The 24,567-nt window shown below is 40.5% G+C and overlaps 1 protein-coding gene across 1 annotated transcript in view; it reads right to left on the reverse strand.

The window, feature by feature from the left end:
- The window catches only part of st6galnac3 (ST6 (alpha-N-acetyl-neuraminyl-2,3-beta-galactosyl-1,3)-N-acetylgalactosaminide alpha-2,6-sialyltransferase 3), a 135,950-nt gene extending 113,325 nt beyond the window's left edge, over positions 1 to 22,625 (reverse strand). The window contains exon 1 of the mRNA XM_012851866.3: positions 22,366 to 22,625. Coding sequence (XP_012707320.1) covers positions 22,366 to 22,383 — 18 coding nt within the window. The 5' untranslated portion in view covers positions 22,384 to 22,625. The remainder of the gene's footprint in view (positions 1 to 22,365) is intronic.
- Between the last annotated feature and the right edge of the window lie 1,942 nt (positions 22,626 to 24,567).

Below are 24,567 nucleotides of genomic sequence, written 5' to 3' on the forward strand. Positions count from 1 at the left end.
TATTAGCTTGACGTACACACCAGTACCACATTAATGGGCAGCGCCCGGAACGCTCCCCGTTCCACATAGCCATCCCCAACCTCACGCTCGGCACGGTTTCGCGCGCACCTCCTTTAACCCACAACAACAATGAGGTTTACCCCATTTTCTGGGTGGAAACTCTGTATTCATACGTTACAATGACCCATTCAAAGTCCAGACCTAAATATAAGTGGTGTAGAATGGGGCCGGATGATAATTCAATAACAATATATGTATCAATTGGTACACGTATGGTGTGATAGAAAAAATTATTTTATATTTACAAAATACGTTAAAAAAGGTTCAATAAAAAGTTTGATAAAAGAACCGTTTGCCAATCATGTAGGTTAATATTACAGTCATTACATCCTCCCAACCAATCACAACGCAGACCCAGGAACGCTCCGTCACCAAGATCCGCCCACTTCAAAGAGTTGTTCTTTTTTTCTTTTTTTAAAACTTGCAATTGTCTACATTTAAATTGTTTACTTTTAAATCACTGCTGCACCTGATACTGTAATTAAATTTTACTGCAATTTACAAGCTGTATGCAACAAAATTTCGTTCTGTACGCACTCTGTGCATACAAAATGACAAATAAAGTTGTCTAAGTCTAAGTCTAAACAACAGCATAAAATGGTCAGGGCTGCACTTTAAATATACGTTTTGAATTTTTTGATAATTATTTATATCAATTGATATAATTTCCATTTTACCAATATGCTTTTTTTCTATACCGTCCAGCCCTAGTGTAGAATAGTGTCTGCTCCTACAACATTACTCCAAGTCTGCTTCCACAACTCATCCAGGACGTAACAGAAGAACCCAGGATAAGATCTAAAGCTCTGCAGGCCACGCCTGCCTCCGTTAAGGTGTTCATCATTCAACAATACGAAAGAGAGACAGAGCAGTAATGGTACGGAGCCAAAACAGTGACAGCTTGCAGTGACATTGAAAAAGAGATTCTCATTTTATATTTCAGTTTTTTTTCAATGCCAGATGTTTTCAGTGTCACTGCAGAGCTCCTTCAGCTACGATGTCGCTACAAGCTGGCACTGTTTTGCCGTGGGGGGGGGCTAAATTGAAGGCCCATGAAGGGGCATAAAATGAGAATACCCTCATAAGTTTTTACTTTCTAACAATGTTTGATTTTTGAATGTCGCTACAAGCTGTCACTGTTTTAGCTCCATATCATGGGCTCCATGGGAGAGTTTAAAGGCCAAAACTACTGTTGGTCAAAAGTAAAACACAGGCCTGTATCAATAATCTTGATTTATCTCCAAGACTTCCTGCATCCTATTGCATCTGGTCCAACACTAACACAGCATTGCAGAAAAACGAGGGGCACACTTTACTTTTGGTCTAGACCACCAAATGGCTCAGATAAAACGTTTATGTGACCGTTTTGGAGAGGCCTGTTCAATTCCTGGACTTAAAGCCAATTAAGACGGTGTGGCGTCAACATAAATAGATCATTTATGCTTTAAAACCCTCCGAGGCGGCTGAATCATTCACGTTCAGCCTCCCTCGGTAAAAGTTCATCAACTGATGATTTCCAGTCATCATAAATGCTTGATGGGAGTTGTTCGGTGTTACAACCAATTAAGTGTGACAAAGAAAAAAAAAAACCGTAGAAATGTGTAGGTGGGTAAATACTCTATCACAGCATTGTAGATCACAATAAATCTTTATATGGGGACGGAGGAAAACCTGCGTCGCCCGGATCCGAATTTACTCTCAGATTTCCAGCAACAGAGGCATTCACATAATTAGCCAGCTAAGCACTTTTGATTTTCATTAATCCTCTGCTTCTGAATTCCCACGAAGAGCTCCAACACCAGCGTTATGGAGGTGAAGCAGCTGTTGGCCATAATAAACAAACCATCCAGGTGAATGGAAGGCCCGGGTGTTGGGGCTGCAGAACAACAATAAAGTCTCTCGTGTGAAAAAAAGGCCCTGCGGCGCTGGCTGCACCGCGCTGACTGATCTGAAGGCGGGGGGCTGGTGGCGTTCGACGTGTGAGAGGTGGGGTCGTGTCAACAGCAAACACAGAAACAGCAGCAGGCGCCTGCGGTTTGTCAAGGAGATCACCAGGAGGGATGGATATACAGAGGAAAAACAACAACAAAGCAGCCGAAGCGCGCCTGAAACACAGGATCGGTTTATCTGAACTGCGCGGTAGCGTTTTGAATCATTTCCCCACTCCTTTTAAATCAAAATCACCTCCACAGATGGAGGTTCGCGGCCACAGAGGATTATATTTCATCAAAAAAATTGCTCCGGTCTTCCCTCCCGATCTAATTCCCTCATTTAACCGCCTGGCTTTTATTCATGCCTGTCGACCTCTTCAGCTGGCAGAGGCAATCAGCCTCCCGGCGCCGGAGCCCAGGGCTCCCCCAGCTTCCACTGGGCATAATAACAGAGGCCCTGCAACCTTTTATTAACCCGGCTTGGACAAGAGCCCTCAGAAAACCGGAGCCTGTAATATCAGCGGGCCATCTCCCTGAGAGGACGTCTCCGACTTCACAGCACAGCCTGCCAATTTCAGCTGCAGAGGAGGATATCCATGCCGGCCGTCTGATGCCGCGCGCGTTCCCCCTATGGCTCTGCAGCAGGTTGAGAAACATGTCAGGGTGATAAATTCAACCCAAAATCTACGTAGAGGGAGCGGCTGCGGCCACAGCTCTGAGTTGGACCGCGGCGCTAATGCAATTACCGGGATTTTCTGCTTAGTCAGAGGCTTGGTTCAAGGGCGAGCTGAAAGCCGGAGCCAAGCTGCATAAAATCAGGCGTTGCTCAGGGTTTGAGCCAAGCCGAATCTTGCCACCTCACTGTCTGGAAAAGCCGATGAGGAAATGCACACAGGATTACAGCGGAGCGGCTGCAGGATCAGGGGGTATTTGCTCCTGTAATAGCTCCATTTTGAATCAATAATATATGAATGGTTAAAAAAATATGTTTTACACCGCTACCGATGCCAGTAGATAAAACGGCTGATGAACAGCCCAGATTTTTTGGCATGGTAATTCACATCCTAATCTTAACGCGACCACCATCATATATGTGGTGTACAGGGGACAGCGGCACGCCTTGTTTACGAGAGTAAATATGTCCGCTACGCATCATTATGACAAGCTCAATCCACTACGTCTGCTGTAATGTTCTCGTCCTGTTCTGCGGTGAAGGACCAAATCGGCAACCAGACAGACATCATGAGGCGCGTAGTGGAAATTATAATATTTAACGAGTCGGTTGAGGCAGATGACCGTTCATACTGAGCCCGGTTCTGCTGGAGGTTTTTCCTTCCCGCTAATGGGTGGTTTTTCTTTCCACTGTCGCTTCATGCTTGCTCAGTATGAGGGATTGCAGCAAAGCCATGTACAATGCAGACGACTCTCCCTGTAGCTCTACGCTTCTCCAGGAGTGAATGCTGCTTGTCGGGACTTTGAAGCAATGAACTGGTTTCCTTATATAGGACATTTTTGACCAATCTGTATAATCTGACTGATTTTGACTTTGTAAAGTGCCTTGAGATGACATGTTTCATGATTTGGCGCTATATAAATAAAATTTCATTGAATTGAATTGAACGAAACCGACTAAAGGAATGAGCAACGTAGCACGGGGATGGAAGACAGAACACGGACACAGAGGAAAACAGCCGAGGGGGAAGAGGCAAGGAAAACGGAAACAGACGACGCAACACGGAAGGAAAACAAACCCGGAACTGACACACAACGTGGAATCAACCCGAAAAAAATGTAAAAAAAAAAACGCAGGTGAGGCAGATTAACTAATTAACAGCACCATCCTAGAATCCTGACACTTCTCTGACCTGTTGTGTGCGAGACTTTTTTCTGCTGAAGTAAATCAACTCCATCAACAGGTGGGCGATGTGACGCACATGGAAGTAGCGTTGTTCTCCAGAGACATTGGATAAAGAAACGTTGTTGAAACCTGGGGCTGCACAGTGGGGGCAGTGGGTAGCAAGAAGGTCCTGGGTTCAAGTCCTACCTATGCCCTGGGTCTTCCATGTTCATGTTCTTCATGTTCATGTACTCCGACTTCCTCCCACAGTCCAAAAACTTGACTGTCAGGCTAATTGGCCTCTCTAAATTCTCCTTAGGTGTGAGTGTGTGCGTGAATGGTTGTTTGTCCTGTTTGTCTATGTGTTGCCTCGCGATAGACTGGCGACCTGTCCAGTTTGTACCCGGCCTCTCACCCTGTGACAGCTGAAGATAGGCACCAGCACCCCTCGCGACCCCATGACGGATAGATGTGTTAGAAAATAGATGGATGGATGTTGAAACCTGCAACTCTGAGCAGGAACAAACAGTAGTAAAGCTGAAATAGGTCTAATGCATTAATACTATATTGCTGATATTGTGCTGTGGAGGAAACTGTCAGATGCGTGGGATCTCTGAACTACACAGAATAGAGAACGGTGTAGTGTGTGCACTTCAAAACTGTAATAGTGTACCATAATAGTAGCGTAATAGATGCTGCGACACCTGAGCAGGAAACACTCGCTGCAGTGAAGGAAAAAAAAACCTTAAGGAATGGAGGAATGAGGGAAGGAATTATTGAACACACGTATGACAGAATTAATGAAGGATTTAGATTTAGATTTAGATTTAGATTAACTTTATTGCCCCAAAGGAAATTTGATTTGGGTTACAGACTCTGACTGCTACATAGTCCAAACTATGCGTCACACTGCATTCACACATAAAACACTACTATAAAAATTCCATTATAAGACAATAAATAGATACATAAAGGAGCATGTTACATTATATTCACAATAAAAATTTGAAGGAAGAGAAAAATTAAATAAATAAATAAATAATGATGATAATAAATAAATAAAGATGTTTAAAAACCGTTCTTTAAAAAAGTCTGTTTTAAGAGAAGGAAGGAAGGAAGGAAGGAAGGAACAACTTGTAAATAATAAAAAAATTAACTCCAGAAATGTTTTTCCATGCTTATATTTGTATCCACACTGAGGTGGGTCCCTTGCAATTCATCCTTCTACCACCAGATAGCCACTCAACTCCAATCCAATAATGATCTGCAGTCTTGGCACCTTTGCTCATCAGCTGGGACTGAGCTGAACCGTCTGGTTTTACAGCTCAGATCCAACTGACTCTGGTCAGTCCTGATCCTGCAGCAGCGCCGGTGACCCTTTAAGTCTTAAAGAGAACGAGCAGCTGGTCCTGATCCGAGGGAGATCAGACGAGTGAACAGAAATGTATTTTACAGGTACCCGGTCAACAAAACACTAAGATAAAAACCGAGACACAAAATGAACCATATTAACTCTGAGGAAGTTAAAATAAAACACCTAGTTTCTGCAGAGCGACAAAGGCTGAACGATGCATGCTGGGAAGTCTTTCAAACCTAAGAGTTTGAACTAATTGTTGCTCCACCGTTAGAGACGGAGGTTATTACAAACAATCTGCCCAGTAAACCAAAAGCAGAGGCTTGGAATGATAATTGGTGTTCGCAGACAAAGGCACCTGAACAATGGAGCAGCTGTTCCCCCGTTAAAAAAAAAAAAAAAAAAAAGAGGAGGGACTAAAAGCATTTTTTGTTTTTTTAACAGAAAAGAAATCTGATCGCTCCCTACTGTCCAGCAAAGTTACAAAGTCCCTGATAATACTTATCGTACTTTTTTTTTTAGAATACCAAGCAAATACATCAGGTGTGTACAGGACAGGTAAAATAGACTAAATGTCAATCAGATTTTCAGGAGTTATAATAGTTCTGTATCCCACTAACTCATCAGAAATCTACGGAAGATGATTAGAGCCACTCAAAAAAATAATAATTACTCAATTCTGAGTTTTTTCTCAGAATTCAGACTTTTTTTCTCAGAATTCTGACTTTTTTCTTTTTCTCAGAATTCTGAGAAAAAAGTCAGAATTCTGAGATTAAAGTCAGAATTTTGACTTTAATCTCAGAATTCTGAGGAAAAAAGTGAGAATTGAGTAGATATTTTATTTTATTTTTTGAGCGGCCCTAATCCTCTTCCGTAGAAATCTGATCAAATACAGAAGAAGCCTTTTCATGGTTCTGCGGGTGTTGGCTGCAGCATGCAGACACTTTTGTCCCTCACCAGCAGAAACATCATCCCAGGAACTGTTTTCTAACTAAATCCTGCAGTAAACGCTTTAAATGGGCTTATGAATCAACATTATGAAAAAATATATAAACAAACAAAAAGACAAAAAGAAGATTTAGACTCCAGATGTCTGACTTTATAGGACGGAAAGAATAGGCACAGCCCTGTGCTGCATATGTTTCACTAGAGCTGCATTAGGAGTTTAATTCACATATATATCTTTTTATTTGATAGGATATTTTTGGGTGTTTGGGAAGGGGGGGGGGGCAATGTAGCGGCCTGCGGAAGTGGTGAAGGGGGCTGGTGGTGATTGATCAGAGCCAGTTATCTAATGCTCCTTTGCAATAATTTATTACAATCAGATAAACGGACTCCCTTTTAATTAAGGAATGCACTCTAATTAAGACCGGTGACTAGATTCGATGCAGCGAAGGCTTTTTTTTTTTTTTTTATAGTCGCCGTTAATCTCCTCATTGCTGCAGAAAGCGTGACACAAAACAGGAAGAAGCTTTTCACCTGAGGTTAGTACATGTAAATAAGTAACAGGGAAATAAAACACGCAAGTGAATCATGTTAGCACATCAATGCTGTCGGCGGGAGGGGGGGGGGGGTGGGGGGGAGGGGGGTTTAGTCTTGTGCTGGTGTCCAACATGTCAGGTCTCATGCTCATTGTCTGAGACTTGACAGCTCTTTGCTGTCCTCTTTATGAGGCTCTCAAACACTGAGGCATCGATTATTTTGACAACCCTGCCACTATCAATAGTATCACTGCTACTGTTGTATGAAAAAAGTTTCACGTTAAATAAACGACGCCTTTTCTGGGAGACAGCCGTTTCGATCCAGCACATTTCCAGCGACATGGTACCAAACTTTGTTGTTTTCTGAAAACAAAGCATCATGGAGTTTTATTTTCAGGATTTGAAACAAACAAACAAACAAAAAAAAAAGAAGCTATAACTTGCCCTCTATGCCCTTTTTTTAAACTGAATATTTTAGTTTCAATGCAGGCTGTAACATTTGTCACTTCTCACACCCAGCCTGACAGCAATGATTACAGTGTATTTTTTTCTGTAATGTCAAAAAGAGTAATGGCAGAAAAGTGACTTGACTCTTTTCTGTATGATTTCCTCTGTGAGTTCCTGTTTTAAGGATAATTAAAGTGTAAAACTTCAGCGTCTGCATTACAGCTCCTTTGTGAAAGCTTGTACAGTAATAATAGGGGTTATGGCCCAGAGGTTCGTGGTGACTGACATGTAATTTTAGGCTGCTGACCGCGGCTACAACTAAAGAGCAGAACTTAATTTACAGGCTGCCATATCAACGCTTTCATTAAACCCGGATGTCTTTTCTTTGTGTTTTTGCCCAATGAGAGAACAAAGGAAAAAAAAAAAAAAAAAAAAGACATGCCCTGGCAGTTCCTGTCAGCAAAGTTCAAGCAAGCTGAACTTTCAGAGTGGCACTCGATTAAACAGTGCAGGATTAGAGACTACCTGTACAACAAGACCGACTGCACAAAGTCAGATCAAGCGCAGCGTTCCCAGATGCTGATATGATCTCCCCGTGTGAGCGCGGTGTCGGCTGCTGGCCCCGTTACTGCTTTCACTGCTGCTCCGGGGGATTAGTCGGCAGGAAGGTTATCGCTCCTGGTCACCCCTGTGAATAAAGTTAACCTTGCTCTGCAGCCGCGTGTGAATGTGTGCGTGTTTGCACAACAGATGTGGGTTACATTTCCATAATAAAGCAGCCACATGCTTAAATGCTACTCTGTCGGCTCAGAGGGGGCTCAGGGAGCGGACTGCGACAGCGCAACGCGGAACAAAGACCGTCTTTCAGGACATTCAGGACAGAAAGAGGATTCAGCTACAGTTGGGATAAAGTCGGATTTCTTCTCTTTTTTTTCCCTGTACAGATGCACCCTTTTACAGTGACATTTGTGATATACTGTATACTATTTTGTCATGCTTTGGTGGACAGACAGGGGCCAGACCAACACGCAGACAATGATACAATTAAGGATTTAATGAAAACAAAGAAGAAGAAAAAACAGATAAGAGGAGAATAGGACATGGAGTGTGGAAGGAAAAACAGGCAGACTGCATAGTAATGGATAGTAATGGAACATTTTAACGGGACAGTCTAGCAATAAACAACAACAAATCAGCAGCTTAAATCCAGAGGGACAAGTGGAGAATGACATTAAATGCAGGTGAGTTAATCAGGAAATCATATTTAGTGTCTGGGGCAGAAGGAGCGCAGGGTTAGTGAGGAAAAGAGACTACGTAACACAAGAAGGGCTGAACTGAGACACAAAGAAACTATGAAACCAGGGATAAAAATCTAACACAAATACTTCCAAATGTGCAAAGAACTCTCTAATACACTCTAATACACTCTAATATTTAGTCGGACAACTTGCATCGTTGGGTTTGTTCATTTTTCTATTTTTTTTTTACCACTGTCATTATCATGAGGGCTTCAATAAATATCAATATATTTGAAAACATGATTGGATGCACTTATTAATTAGCAGTGCGACTGCACTATCGACTGCAACTATTGCACTGAATTAGTCTATTATAGAATAGTGTAATTGTACAGATACATTTGTATTTATAGGCCCGTTTACACTACACTTTTTTTAACCGAGCCGAGATCAGTCCGAGCTCAGTAACCGAGATAACTCTGTGTGTAAATGGTCAGCAGACTGAACCGGACCGCGCTAACTGCAGACCAGTTCCTGAGCAGGTCTCGGACTGTTTTTTTTTTTTTATCCCGGTTACCTGATAACGAAGAGAGCATGAGCAGACGGCGTCATCCCCTTACAGTCAGCTGACTGTCCGCGGGTTTCCCGGCGTGTCTGGCTGCACGTCCTGATTCACACTCCATTCAGACAAATTTTAGATGTTCATAATAATACTAGCTTCCTTACCGTGCCACACGATTTCCAGAGATGTAAATCCTTATTAGACGTTCGTTTGTCTTATCCACGTTCCAAAAGCCGACTCTGTCCAACCATAACATCCTGGATGTTATGGGCACCGCCATTTTGATTTGCTCGGTCCCGCCTTCAATCCCAGAGAGCGGTAGTACCGAAGATCGCCACTAGGAGGCGAGGAGCAACCAAGGAACCGAGATAAGTAAACGGTCGTCTCAGCTTGGTTAACTGATCCAAGCTCGGATTGGTCTCGGCTCGGCTCGGTTAAAAAAGTGTAGTGTAAATGGGGCTTATGACGCTCTTACAGTTTGCAGCAGCAAACTGGAAAAACAAAACTTTTTTTTTTTAAAACCTTAACCCCATATTACCCTTGCCCACTGCATATTAAATAAGAGCAAAAAAAATTGGCAAAACGTTATCCCTCTCCAACGGCAACCATGTAGATTTTGAAGGGCATACAAATGATAGAAACAAGACATGAAACTACAGTGGTTCACTCAAACCACATTTAAAACGCAGTCAAAGGCAATAACCAACATCCCAACATCCAGATTCTACCATCTCTTTGGATAATTTATTCAAACTTGGTTTATTTAAGAGTAAAACCAAACTCCTGCCAAAGTGGTTTGTGGGGTAGCATATTTTTTTATGAGGAGACCTATTTAACTAAAATGGACTGATCTATTTTACTGTCAGATTAAAAGTTTTTTGTTTTTTTCTGTGAAGCAACTGATAAGACCAGGGATTCTTTAAATACCCGCTGGGAGCTTCAGCGTCCAACAAGAGGGAAAGAACAAGAAACGTCTCAAGGGAACAGAAAGCAAAGAATAAAAATCTAAACCAGAGTACCAGCTTCATTCAACCTCTCGCCAGAGTCCTGTCCTTTATTTAAAACTGTGAGAGAGCCCTATTTATTAGACTTTTTTTATGTAGTTACACAAGAGGTAGTCTGTAAAAAGCTCCATTCATCCTCGTTAAGAACTGGGCCACTCACAAAAAGTTTCCACAAAGCCTCTCAACACACGCAAACGAGCGCCTGTTTGCATGTTAATCCGTTAAATAATGTAAGATCTTGAAATCAGCATGTGTGTTTGTATGTTTTCTGTGGATGCGTAAAACCCACCCGCCGCTAAAACCCGCTCCCCTGGACTTGTCCTGTCCTCCGCACAGAGAGAAAACTGCTATGAAAGAATAGCCGTCTCCAGATCACAGTCGTTCTTCGTGGATGAATTCACGTCAATTAAGACACAAACTATCGACGGTGGGAAAACTGCTCTCAGCTGGAGTCCTGCGGATAAAACTGCAGGATCCGTGGATCACACCGAGGCGCGGTTATAGGGCTTAAGAACTGCATCCTCCAACATCATTACGTATAGAAACTTATAGATCTCACCACAACATGGCAACCTACTAATTACACCCTTTAGTATCTTTGAGCAGGTTAAAACTGTTCTTTATGACATTTATTATCAGTTAACTCTAGATACTGCATGAAAATTGAGCATTTTTGCTTCCAAAGGCAGAGAGGGTTGCAGCTCACTGACCGCTGTTCAGCTTCATTCACATGAAGACAAAGACGGTGTAGAAACATTAGCATCCACGAAATGTGCAAAAATGTAAAACTGAAACTGATCATTGAGCTCAAGTCCTTCCTGCGTTTGCGAGTTTGATGGCTTTCAGCTGTGAAGTCCCTGATTGAGCCATTTTGAAAGGATGAAAGCGAATCTTCACCATTCATTTATAGCAGGTATTACTACAGTGGTCAGCCTTTAAACATCGAAGCTGCAAAACCAAACTGGAACTGGACGGACGGACAGACAGACAGACGACCCAATTAACCCAACAGTCGTGTCTTTGGACTGTCGGAAGAAGCCCGAGTACCCAGAGAGAACCTGGGTTCTCTGCACAGGCAGAACATCCAAACTCCAATCCAAAAAAAAAAAACAAGAGTCAACGCCAGTAGGCAACAATGCTACCAACAGTGAAGGATTGCAGCCCTTAGAAAACATACAGTATTTAGATGAAGATGATATTACAAAGACCATTTCTTATGATGCTAATCACAGCTCTCTGAAAGGACAGATGCACATCTAAATCAGCAGGTCAGGACGTTGACATAAAGATATGTACAGACAATGGAAACCACCTGAAATTCTCCACCCTTGATGACCCACATGAGCCTGAGATGCTTGCTCGTTGCCAAGTGGGGAAAGGTGTAAATACTTTTTTTCCTCCCATAGCAGTTCTCCTGCTAAACTAGTATTGGTGCCACAGTCAGTTCTGCATAAAACAGCCCGTTAAGACCTGATTTCTTCTATTTTTATGAATTCATTAGTAAACTACCTTTTAAGCTGCGGTGTCTGTGAAGCTCTATGAAATCGATACGTAGCCTCATGCGACTCGTGTTATTCCAGCACCGGTCTCACTTTTATATAAATGTTTCTCTACAGTGTCCTGAGATGACGTCGGTTTCCTTGATCGGAGTCGGTGTCGGCAGAATTTAGGACTGGAACCTGGTGGGATTTATGATATAAAACAACATAATGCATGGACAAAAGTAATCAGAATAAATGGCCGATCGGAATAAAAAGGCATGCATCGTGTAAGCAAGCAAATCGGAAAGAGTTGTGATCGGATTAAGCTCAATCAGAATGAAATTGCAATCCGAATGAAAGGGTTGGTTTATGCCGATTGATAATCCGATCAACATGCATGTAAACGCTTGTCAGGATGAAGTTATTCTGAATGTGTCTGACTGACCTGACATGACGTATTTCCACTTCGATTGGGGGAACTTTCTCCTGCGACTATGACTTTCTCCTGCATTGTTTACATTTCAGTTGTTTTACTTTTAAATCAGTGCTGCACCTTATACTGTATTTTAAATCTACTGTAAATTACAAGCTGTATTCTTGCACAAATGCCCTTTGCACAATCAATTCTGCACATACAAATGGTTTTAATAATACTCACCTGTACACTGTGACTTCTCCTGCATTGTCTACTGTTCACTTTTAAATCACTGCTGCACCTGATATTGTAATTTACATTTTTACTGCAATTTACAAGCTGTATGCAACGAAATTTCGTTCTGTACGCACTCTGTGCATACAAAATGACAAATAAAGTTGTCTAAGTCTAAGGAAACATGTCGGGAAGCAAAACTGGCTGTGCTCCCGGTACAACCTGTCTATTTGAAACATTAAAATAGCTCAAAATTGAAATTTATTCAGTAACGTTTCAACTGTAATTAGCAGCTCACACCGCAAAAACAGAACTATAAACATGTAAAATTTTCTTGAAATGAGTGTATTTGTTCTTGATTTGAGCAGGTAGATAAGATTATCTGCCAATGGAAAGAGTACTTTTACCCCTAAAATAAGTTGAAATAAGTTGATGGAGATGGGTTTTTCCTATTTTAAGTGCAAAAATCTTATTCCATTGGCAGATAATCTTATTTACCTACTCAAGTAAAGTACAAATACACCCATTTCAAGAAAATGTTTACTTATTTTTCGTTCTGTTTTTGCATTGCATGCAAGTCCAGGTTGGCGCTCAACAGACAAACAAACTCATATAACACTGCTTTGTTTGCCATTTATGTTCAGCAGACAGAAGTACTTCTTCTCCTGTGGTTTTTATTAAGGGAAATTTGATAATTGCGCATGTCAGAGTGGTTCTATTCCAATGGAAGCCAGGTGCATATAAACGCACATCATTCTCGGATTAATTGATCGTGTGCTCATCTAACCGGTACAATCCCATTACTTTTGTTTATTAATCCGAATACATTTCAATCCAATAGTGAAATTTTGTGCGTGTAAATATAGCCGGTGATTATTAACAGGATGTAATCAAGGAACTGAGACCAAAAACTGTTCATTTCCATATCAACTAAATTATCAAGCAACAGTTTTGATACTTCAAATCTGGTTAAAGAGAAAAGCAACAGGATTTGTTTGTTTGATTAATGAAGAAAAAAAAAGCAGAAATTGTAGGGGAAGCAGATCAGATATACTAATTCAGTCAATGATTTTTTTTCCTTTTAATTTGTTTTTACCAGGGAGAACGGAATCACATCAAAAAGCCATTTCATAAACATAAAAATACATCGTTTAAGTGTTACAATTTGCTCTGGCACTGCTGCCGCCTACAATAAAAGCCCCTTTTCGAGATGAATTTCTTATTAAATGGTAAATCAGGATAATAACATGGCAACACATTTAGCCAGCTGTCCAGATTGGTTTTCTGAATCTCATTGCCTCTGCAACTCATTTTATCACCACCAAAGCCGAACCGGTAAAGGTCAGATTTTAGTTTCCCCTCGGTGGCTGATGTCTTCATGAGTGGCGTTTATAAGGACGGTTCTGTTTGCGTATCACGTTAAACGAGCCAATAACGCAGAAATGCAGCTTCTCCCAAAAGTTTCCCGGTCCTTTTATTTCCTGCAACTTTGCATTTTAAGCTCAAGTTGAAGGAAAACCACAACAGTTGTATCATTTAATTTAAAGCTACACCTCATTTACTCCTGTCCACCTCCAGATTACACTTCCTTCAGTCACTCAGCACTTTGTACAGTGCAATTATTTTCCCCTTTGTTCCCCGTTTTTGAAATATATTAACATTGCATGGGAGTCAAATCTAGTGTGAAATTAACTTCGGTCCGCGATAACGAGGGAAGCCTGAACCAGCAGACGCGGGCGTGACAGTGACGCTTTTGAAGTGAAATGCTGCTGAAGGACCGCTTCCCAAAGAGGGGATTAGATTATTGACAGCACAGAAGGCTCTAAAGTCGGAGATTTCCAGCGAGGCGGCCCGTTTGTTAAGGTTGGACTCACCCTGCCGAGTTGTTTCAGAAAATGAAGTAAAAGCTGGAAGTGATCCACGTGAAAACCTCGACACAGAGAGAGATCAATGACATTGAGCGACTGCTTTGGATTAGTGAGGGTGATAATTCATTATGGCAGTTTAATGAGCTTTGGCAGAATTAAACTGTGCAGCAAACTTATTGTGTTACACTTCAGCTGTTTTTTTTTTTTTATATACACATGTCTGATTGTAGACAAGCTGATATTTGCAATTATTTTCAATGTCAAACAACCAGAGGCTTAGTTCTGTTAAAATCCTGTTAAATTTCTCCCTGGACTCATATGTCAAGATAAAAGATGAAATTGCAGGATATTCATCATCTTAAATACACTCACTGCAAAAACAGAACTAAAATAAGTCAAATTTTCTTGAAATGAGTGTGTTTGTCCTTAATTTGAGCAGGTAAACAACATGATCTGCCAATGGAATGAGTATTTTGACTCCTTAAATAAGATAATTAGATATTCTGCCCTCTAAATAAGATGATGGAGATGAGTTGTTCTTATTTTATAGGGGCAAAAATCTTATTCCATTGGCAAATCGTCTTATTTACCAGCTCAAATCAAGGAAAAATGCACTCATTTCAAGAAAATTTGACTTATTTTTTCTTTCGTTTTTGCAGTGCAATATCCTAAAATATCTTATAGCCTAAATTCAACAGATTTGTGCAGTTCCTGCTCATTTTTTTTGTTACAGTGATCCAAAGGCTGAAAATATTGGTTTGTTTCACTGCCGATAAATGCATAAAAACTAAAAACTCTTACTTTGTTTCCAGTCTGCAAATGCATCATCAAACAGCATTTCCCCTTAAAAAGCCACATGACCTGATGCATGAATAGGAATAAATGCCAATGATAATAAACAGTACTAGTTTTAAGACATAATGAAAAAGTAGAACATTGGATAAATACATTTATTTAAAAAATAGTGCCGTTCATGAAGAAAGACCCTGAGGAGGACCGAGCATGCAAAGCAAAGCAGATAATGACGGTGGATAAGAGTTAAGGGCTCTGAGGGCCAGAGGAGATGTTCAGTTTGGGAATGAAGTAAATCTGAACCTCTGGCTTTGGTCGGGGGCAGAAAATAACTCTAGCAGGGCGAGGTGCATCTTTTGCCATCTTTAATTCGCTTTTAGGAGGACTGGCCTTACATGTGTCCTCTATGTCAGGAAGCACTTGGCCAATATCTCTAGTTATAGTGTTTGTGATTCTGTTTAGACTTATTATCAGATCTACAGCTGACCAAACGGTACCGTTATTGTAAAGAGGCAGCATTACAACTTTAGAAACCATAATTTTCTTCCGCTTACTTAAAAAAAATGATTTTTTTCTATTATGGTCATTTTATTTAATGTACAAAACTGGAAAATATGTCAGTGTCCCTAGTAAAAATGTGCAAAAAACACAAGAATAACACAATATTGCATATTTTAGAAAAACCTGAAGAGATTGACGGACGGACAGAGAAGAAAAAGCGTATAGACGGATAAATGGATGGACAGAAAAATACATGGAGTGAAGTTTCTTAAATCCTGCGGTGACTGTTGGACTGAAGACATCCTAAACACTCATCTTCTTCTTGATTTACAGAAGCTAGACTCCATTCACAAACATAGCTTTAATGGTCCAACACATCTGTTTCACGCGGAAAAAAAAGGATGATGAAACACACCTGCTCTTAATCTCCCTACTAAACAAATCAGATGTTCAAATTTGACAAATAAGTTTCCATCCTTCAACTGCATCTGATAAGTGAGACTATTAACTGGAGGGCATGAATCAATCAGCAGGAGACTCCTTACTTTTGCCTCTCTGACGTAGCTTCTCCTAACATCAATGGGAGTTTTGTTGTGACTAAGCTTGTGCTTTCATACGTGTCTGGGCTTTAATCAGCCTAATAAGTTTTCTAAACCCCACACACATGTTGTGGGACTGTGTTCAACATGAGCACGAAGCTGGGGAAAGTGCCGCTGCTTTGGAAGACCTCCGGCGTGCTACAAGGAGACATCCCAAGTACCTCAGTGTCTACGGGGGAAAAAAGCACTGCACTGCCAAAAGGGAACTAAAAGTAAGTAAAAGTTTCTTAAAATTTGTATATTTTTCCTTGTTTTGAGCAGCTAAATAAGACTTTTTGCCAATGGAATGAGAATTTCTACCCCTAAAATAAGATAATTAGATATCCTGCACTTGAAATAAGACGATGGAGATGAATTATTCTTAATTTAAGTGCAAAAATCTTATTCTATTGGAAAATAGTCTGGTTTACCAGCTCAAATCAATGAAAAAATACACTAATTCCAAGAAGATTTTACCTACTTTTAGTTCCCTTTTTGCAGTGTGACCTCACATTTGTTTGGGACCCTGGAGAGGTTTGTCCTCAACCTTCGCTCCCCGGTAACTTCTCCATTGGATCTGCAGCAGCTTGTCTACCCGCCTGGCATCAGGGTGGATGATCCATCATCCAGTAATCTTTTTACAACAGATTAATTCTGCTGTAAAAAAAAGGTCCTTTTTTTAAACTGAGACTTTTATTCAAAGTGAAATAATTTTCATCTTTTAATGATTTTTAACGGGTGATTCCCGCTTTTATTAGATTGTTGCAGTTCTCTGTTTGTTGGTGTAAGCCAGGCCAGCCTCTCACGGCTGCAGCTGGTTCAGAACGCTGCAGCTCGCCTCTTAACACCAACAACAAAAAAAACGTGAGCATATTTCACCAGTGCTTGCTTCACTTCACTGGCTCCCGGCTCGTTTTAGGATTGATTTTAAAGTTTTATTGTTGACCTATAAGGCCCTAAATGGGCTGGCACCTGCACATTTTTCTGATCTCCTGCAGCCTTATGGATCTAAGGTCCGTTTGTGTTCTAAGGTCCAGACTGGTCCACAGAGATGATCTTTCTGTTCTAGCTCCTAAACTGTGGAACCAGCTACTCCTTCATATTAGGCAGGCCTGAACTCTTGGTGCTTTTAAATCTCTTCTTAAAACACATTTATACTCACTGGCTTTTAACACAATGTGAGAGTTTTTCTCTCTTTTTCTTTATTTGTATCACTGAGTGTTTTTCTTTTTGCGTGCAGCACTTTGACCAACGGCAGTTGTTCTTAAATGTGCTATATAAATTAATTTTGATTTGATTTGATCATCCAACTCCGGCACTGAGCTCCGACCCACCTAGAGAAACCTGGATGGACTCTGAGGATCGTGTTCTTTGATTTCTCCAGTGCTTTTAACACCATCCAGCCGGGACTTGGGAAGGACAAGCTGGACGGCTCAGGAGTGGGCCACCACCTGGCTCAGTGGACACTGGACTACCTCCCTGGCTGCCTGCAGTATGTGAAGACACAGGGCTGTGTCTCTAACAGGCTGAGCTGCAGTATGGGCCTCGTAGGGAACTGCTCTGGCCCTGTTAACCCTCTGTAACGCTCGTTATACGTTCTCAGATGACCGCCATATAGTCTGCCTCAGCACAGCTGAGACTGACTCAGAGTACGGCTGGACGATATAGAAAAAAATAGTATTTATAAAACAGAAATCACATTGATCGATATTGATAATTATAAAAAAATATATATTTTAAGTGCTGGCCTGGCTATCCTATATTGTTGCTTAATTACCTATTTTAAAATAAAGAACACTGAATTCAAACTCAACCCTTTATTTATTTATTTTAAAAGTGTAAGTCTTAAAAAAACAAAAAAAAGAACATGTGTTCTCTGAACGCTTGATGAAGGATCTTATCTGGTCTGGGTTTGTGATTGGTTGGGAGGATGTAATGACTGTAATATTAACCTGATAGGCTTGAATGCAACAGAAAGAAAAACTGCTATTCCATTTAACTTTTTATTGACTCCTTTTTTTCTATTGAGCCACACGTCTATCGATCGATATCGTTCTTGAATTATTGTCCAGCCCTAACTCAGAGTACAGACAGCAGACATGGGACTTTGTGGACTGGTGCCAGCTGAACCACTTCCTGATCAACGCAGGGAAAGCCAAAGAGCTGTGAGTGGATTTCTGCAGGTGCAGACAAACCACGCTGAATCCGGTGAAGATCCAGAGAACTGACACCATGATAGTGGACTCTGGACTTCTAGGTGCCTACGTGTTGACCTGGACAATAAACTGGACTGCAGTCACAACACTGATGCTCTTCACTGGAGGGGTTAGAGGAGACTCAGTCTAATGAGGAGACTGAGGTCCTTTGGAGTGCAGCTATAAGTAAGACATTTACTGTAAAATCAACCTAAATCATTCTCATTTCTCCCCCAGGATGGAAGTAACATTCCCTATAAACAATCGGTCCTCTCCATCAACAATGTCTTTGTCACATTTTTCTCCTTTAAAACCCAGAGGTAAAGTCCGGAACTACTTCGGTTCAGAGTGTAGATCGTGTTTACTTCCTGGTTCCTCAGCCAATCATAAGAGTTCCCAGGATTCCCAAAACAGAGCACAGCATTTGGTGTTTTATTTAGGTAAAAGAGCAGCAGCCTGCAAACATGGAAGCCATTAAGAGAAGTGGACCGGAAATAGAACATAATACAACATCACAAACCTATCCTGTGTAAGTAAAAATTCACAACAGCAACACACCGTTTAAAAACGGCAAATTAGATTGTTGTGACTGGCAAGCTGTTGAATCGTTTTGAGCCACAAGGTGTTAGTATTACTTATAGCTCCTTTAACTCTGTGGTGGCATGAGCCATTTTGTGTGATATGTTGGAGCAGCTTATCTGTAGCTGAGAGGAAGTAGTTAGACCAGATCATTAGGAAGGCCAGTTCTGTTCTAGGATGCCCCCTGGACCTTTAGAGGCAAAGTCTATCAAAAGTTAGACATATTGTCCAATTGTTTCCTCACAGTAGTAAATTATAATGATAATCATTGGCTTTGAAGGCATGTAAGAATAGACCTGAGAGCACGTTTGACATGTACAGAAGAACCCATGAGAGACAGCTCCAACAACGTCACAACACCTGTGGCACAGGCAGCAACCATGCAGAGGTACAATAAGCCAGAAGAACAACAAGCAGCTGAATGGTGTGATTGACTACAGTCCTCCCCACATCGGAAACTTTAAACAGTGTAAATAGGATATGGAAAAGGGTCAATATTTCTGCTACGGCCTCACAAATGTGAATCATTATTACAAAGGTCCTATATAGTTGTTTTTTTTCGTGATTTCCCCTTTTGAAATTCCTAAATCTACTGCCATCTTGGCCAATTTGTGAGTCAATTTTAACTTTTAAGACATACGTTATTTCTAAATTTACAACAAATATTTCAGGAATGGCATGGCTTGGAAATGATACGAACTAAGAATAAAACAGTAAATAACAAAACAGGGAAACGGACCTAAAAAATGTTACCTGGATTTTTCCAATGATATGAGGTCACAACACAGATTAATAAACTTTTTAAACCTGTTCTTCTCAAATGATAAAAGTCAACAATGAAATCCTTACATGGGAACTTTAAACTCAAGGGATGATGTGGTAGATTAGACATTATGTCCAAATGTGGGAATATTATGATAATATACCCAATTTAGCTTTTTCATACTTTCTCAGACCTAGAAAGATACAACAACAACAAAACTGATTTTAATATGTACCTCTGTATATAAATTGGATTTCTCTGAGAGAGTACCTTGAACTAGATTTGCTCTGAGTAGGTGTTATAGAAATAAAGACTTGAATTATGAGTTTGTAAACATGCTTTGTTTGTTTTTTAAACTACTTCTATTTTTCCACTCTATATAACTTTTTTTTTCCTTTAGGCACCAAGTGGATAGTTTTGTTAAATTTTGTCGGAATATGACAAAAAAGGATATCCTATTTGATTCCAATAAACTGCCTTATGCCTTATGTGACGAGCCTGTATAGGTTTTTTTCGGGGAGGTAGAGCTGCATGATATGAGGAAAAAAATATATACATATATATTAGTGACAACATTAGCTGAATCTTTCGTCTTCATCATTACATTTTCTGTAAGCTTTAGCATCTCAGTCACTAAAAAAATACTGGTGTGAGTAAGAGGTGCAGTTAAGATACAGTCTGGACTAGCCAAATCTATTATTGACATGCAAAGAGTGAATGCACGGCACCAAAAATATGATATCCAGCCAAATATTCCATCTAATCGGTCCTTTGCACTTGTGATACTACAGAAATCGATATAGCAAAGACAATTTTGATGTGGTGCAGGATTAAAAAGGTAGATTTAATCTTAAATAAATCATAAATTATATCACAATAGCAAAACAAATACAAACATTGACCCTAACATGTTGGTCAATGGGTGACAAATTAAACTATACGGCCAAACTTCCTGGTCTAAATCACTGGGCTTGGGTTTCAAATAACTTTTATGGCCACAGGTGTATAAAACCAAAGCACCGAAACATGCAGACTGTTGCTATAAACATAGTTTGGTGCAGTAATGATTATGGTGTGGGCCTGTTTTTTCAGGAGTCAGGCTACATTCAAGTAGTCTAATACTAATAATTTAATACGTTCAATTTAATTGAACGTATTAAATTATTGCTGAAATCTGATTTTTTTTTTAGGTAGCCTTTCACACTACTATTAAATGCAACCACCATCTTTGTGGAGCGGTAACTGCTGCTACTGTGTGTGGTTGTGTAGTTGGAGCCAAGAGACGGATAAAATGCGACAAGACCGTTCAGACTGGAGACATTTTGTTACAATATCTGATATGTATTTGAATTAATATCAAATAAGGAAAAAAGTGGATTTTTTGGGCGGCAAAAAGATCGGATTCGGGTGGCATTTCCCTGCAGTGTGAACATAGCCTTAGTTACAGTGAAATTACCTCTTAATGTTTCAGCATTTCTAGACATTTTAGACAATTTCCTGCTCCCAACTTTGAGGGAACAGTTGGCAGATGTTCCCTTACTGTTCCCACATAACTATGCTAACTTCGCAAGCAAGATGAATTCTTGCAGTATTTGTGTGTTCTCAAACAAACAAGAAACCATATTGTACCGCTCCGGCTTCAACCGTCTTTGTCCGAACCAAAAACGGTTCGGACCAATCACGTTCCAGTATTGTGGATTAAGGCGGGACATACCGGTGCGACGAAAACAGCTGCAGAACCCATAGCTGAACCAACATAAACACGGCAGCGCAGGAAGACGCACAAGTAGCGGATGCTATCACATCTGTTTTGTAAGAATCCACGATTTCATCTTTGAAAGAACAGCATGAACCGCCTTGACTAGCTTAACCTCTTATGGTTTCTCATGACAACTGTTGCATACGTTTTCATTTCATACCATGATTGGCTAAAACCAACCTTTGGTAGGTGGGCACAAGGTGTCATTTTGCCCAATCAGCTTGGAGAGTTCTGCTGAATGTCCCTCCTTTCCCCAAGCGGATTCGATAGGAGAACTACTAGACTGATAATGTGTAGAATTGGAGTGCTACTCATTATCAATATGGCTGCCCAGGTTATAACTACGCCAGAACACAAAGCCAACCTCATAAAGACATGGACGGACAAATTTGGTGAGGCAGAACTTGACTGGCCTAACCACAGTCCGGACCTCAACACTTTTGTGATATATTAAAGGAGAGTCTGAGAAGCAGCCCTTCTCATCCTACATCCCATGAACACATTCCTTCCAGGGAAAACCTTTCCCAGAAGATTTAACCTGTTGTGTTTTGGTCACCGATTTAAAAAGCTGTTCTAGCTGCGAAGCACAGGCTCACATCCTATTCAACTCCAGAGTTAAAGAAAGAGATGCCCCTTAGGTTTGTATATACGTGAAGGCTGACGACAGAATAGTTTTGGCAACACAGCATTCATACAGAGTTTGATTAATGTTACAGAAAAGACTGAACAGTGCTATGAAGTAGCACTCTTTTAAGAAAGTAAGGACAGGGATTAAGATAATAGTTAAGATTGACCTTTAGTATTTGGTAAAAAATAACAAAATAAATAAATATGAAGCCTGTTTCCAAACTTAAGGTAAGTCATGTTTGTTTACTTCCCTTCAGCTCTGCAGGCGCGGCATGTAAACACCAGGACCTGAAGGATGTTGTTCTCGCAGACTGGCTGGCCTTCACCAGCCTAATCTAACAGTACACCATATGGGAATGAAATAAAATGAAAAAAATAAAAAACATGACCCAAAACACTAAAACCTGAGTGCCTGCACACCAACAAAAAAAAATCTGGAGTAAGAAAAAAAAAGACGGAAACCCACATCTAATATAAACCAGAGGGTTAATTGCCTCCGTGGAGCTTTATTCCCACCAACACACGCTGCTCTCCGGCTCACATTTCACCATCCGTCAGCTAAAACACTCACAGACGAAGACCTACCCACGTCCCAGGCTCCATATGTCCACGCATCGTGTTTATTTCAGCAAGACTGAGAAGGAGAAGCCGACTCTTACCTTCCACATCCAGGCCATTCTTCTTATTTATGCGCACACAATGGTGGACCGCTGGTTTTCTTCACCCCCTGAAAAGGCGCTCGGCGCGTCCGTCTGCTCACATGTCACCATCACAGGACGCGGGCGGGATGCGGGACGACCGAAATGCGGGGGTCGGGGGCTCCATGTATGTTGGAGCGTACCGTTATTTGCTTCTGTCTCTCGGGCTTTTCCTGCCCCCCCCTCCCCTCCACGCACACCACAGACCTGCTGTTGCAGGAGCCTGGTCGCGTTCTGCGCTGCTATTGGTCGGCTGTGGAAGGAGTCCCGCCCCTTGGCTGTATCACGTGATCCAGACTACTTTAACATCAACATGAGGAGCCAAGAGAAAGAAGACGCCGGTGTGTTCATTCAGACATGTGAGGAAATGTGATGCTCCACGTAAACTTTTTTTTTTAAACTATAAAACAAATCATACTCAAACAAAACTCAAACACAATTAAGATGAGTTTCATAATTTTAAAAAGATGTTTTTGTATCACATTGTGAACATTTGTTAGCCCATCTCTACCACAAATGGGAAGCCGCCGGGAACCCAAATTGTTTGTGGTACATCGTTATCATCAACAACATCATCTTTATTTGTTAATAACAACTTTGTAAGTTTCATGAAATTTATCTTCTACACTTAACCCATCCCTACTTTATTCAATGTGGACTGTGATGTATGGGGTGCCATTTAGGACATAATTATTTCTCGCAGACAAGAAACCATGCATACATTACTGCACACACACACACACACACACACTTTCACAACATTAAAATTGCACATATATACAACCAGAATATCGCACTGTCTATTCTGGCATATATAGCATTTTGCTGAGTTTGGACACAGATGCGCAATTCAAAAAGCTTCATATAGTACTTTTATGTATTAACATATAGGGCCAAAAGAATACAATGAAAAAAGAAAAAAAATGTTTCTGTAATTCATTTTAGAAAATGAAAAACAGATCTTTTTTATTGAATTGGGACAGTGTATGTTAATCAACAAATCAGGAAAACTTCAGTGTAAATATGCCAGAATTAGCACAGTAGCTAAATCATCTACTGTTTTAAGGCAGGCACCATAAAACATTACACATTTATCACATTACATACAGTGGTCTGCAAAGACCGGTTACAATAATAAACAGAAACATAAAAATAGACAATAGCATGAATTATAACAGGACTGGTTTATTTTTAACCACAGTTTTACTGTTTTCTTGAATCTCACAGAGTTCTCACAGTTTCTGATATGAGCTGGTAATTTGTTCCATGACTGTATGCCTCTAATAGACACCACCATTTGGCTAAATTTAGTCCTGCACTGGTTAATGCTCTAGTATTGACTCTATTGTGCATTTTGTTCTGTATAAAATCGTGCAGAGGTGGAGGGGCAAGCCCGTTGAAAACTTTAAAAACAAGACAGACATCTAAAACCGTTTCATAGCTATACAAATCGCAAATATTATACTTACTAAGGATGTTATAATAATGAAAATGAAGATGTTTCCTCCCCTCCTATTTTCAATGTTTTCTTGAAGGTTTTAAAGTGTCTTCTGTAGTATGAGACCAAGGTGTGTAACAATAGTTTCTGTGAGTAAAAATAATTGCGTGCATATGAGCTTTTGCAGATTCAAGAGTCAGAAACGGTCTTATATGATAGAAATTTGACAAGTTAAATCTAATGATATTTGAAATTGTCTTTACAAGTTGGGTGAATGTTAAGTTTGCATCCAAGACCACACCAAGATACTTAAACTGATCCACCACATCCAGACATTGACCATTAACTAAAACAGGAGGTTGTTGGCCGTCAGTTGACTGTCGTGAGAAAAACATCCAAACTATTGTTTTTAATGTTAAGATGTAGACAAGAGTTGTGAAGCCAACGGGAAATTGGTACAATGGCTCCAGAGAGTACGACAGCCGCTTCTTGTTTAGTTTTTGCATGAGCACACAAGACTGTATCATCTGCATATAACTGCATTTTTATATTTGGACAGACATTTGGTAATCATCTACATAAAGACTGAATAAAATCAAATTCCACACAGAGCGCTACAGGTCAGGCCTCTCTTTCTGGTTGTTTTGATGAATATGGCTTACAGCAAATGAAAACCCAAAATGATATTTCCCTTAAAATGAGAATACCATAAGACCAGTGAAAAT

Source organism: Fundulus heteroclitus, chromosome 6, assembly GCF_011125445.2.
Source record: "Fundulus heteroclitus isolate FHET01 chromosome 6, MU-UCD_Fhet_4.1, whole genome shotgun sequence".
NCBI classification, from domain to species: Eukaryota; Metazoa; Chordata; class Actinopteri; order Cyprinodontiformes; family Fundulidae; genus Fundulus; species Fundulus heteroclitus.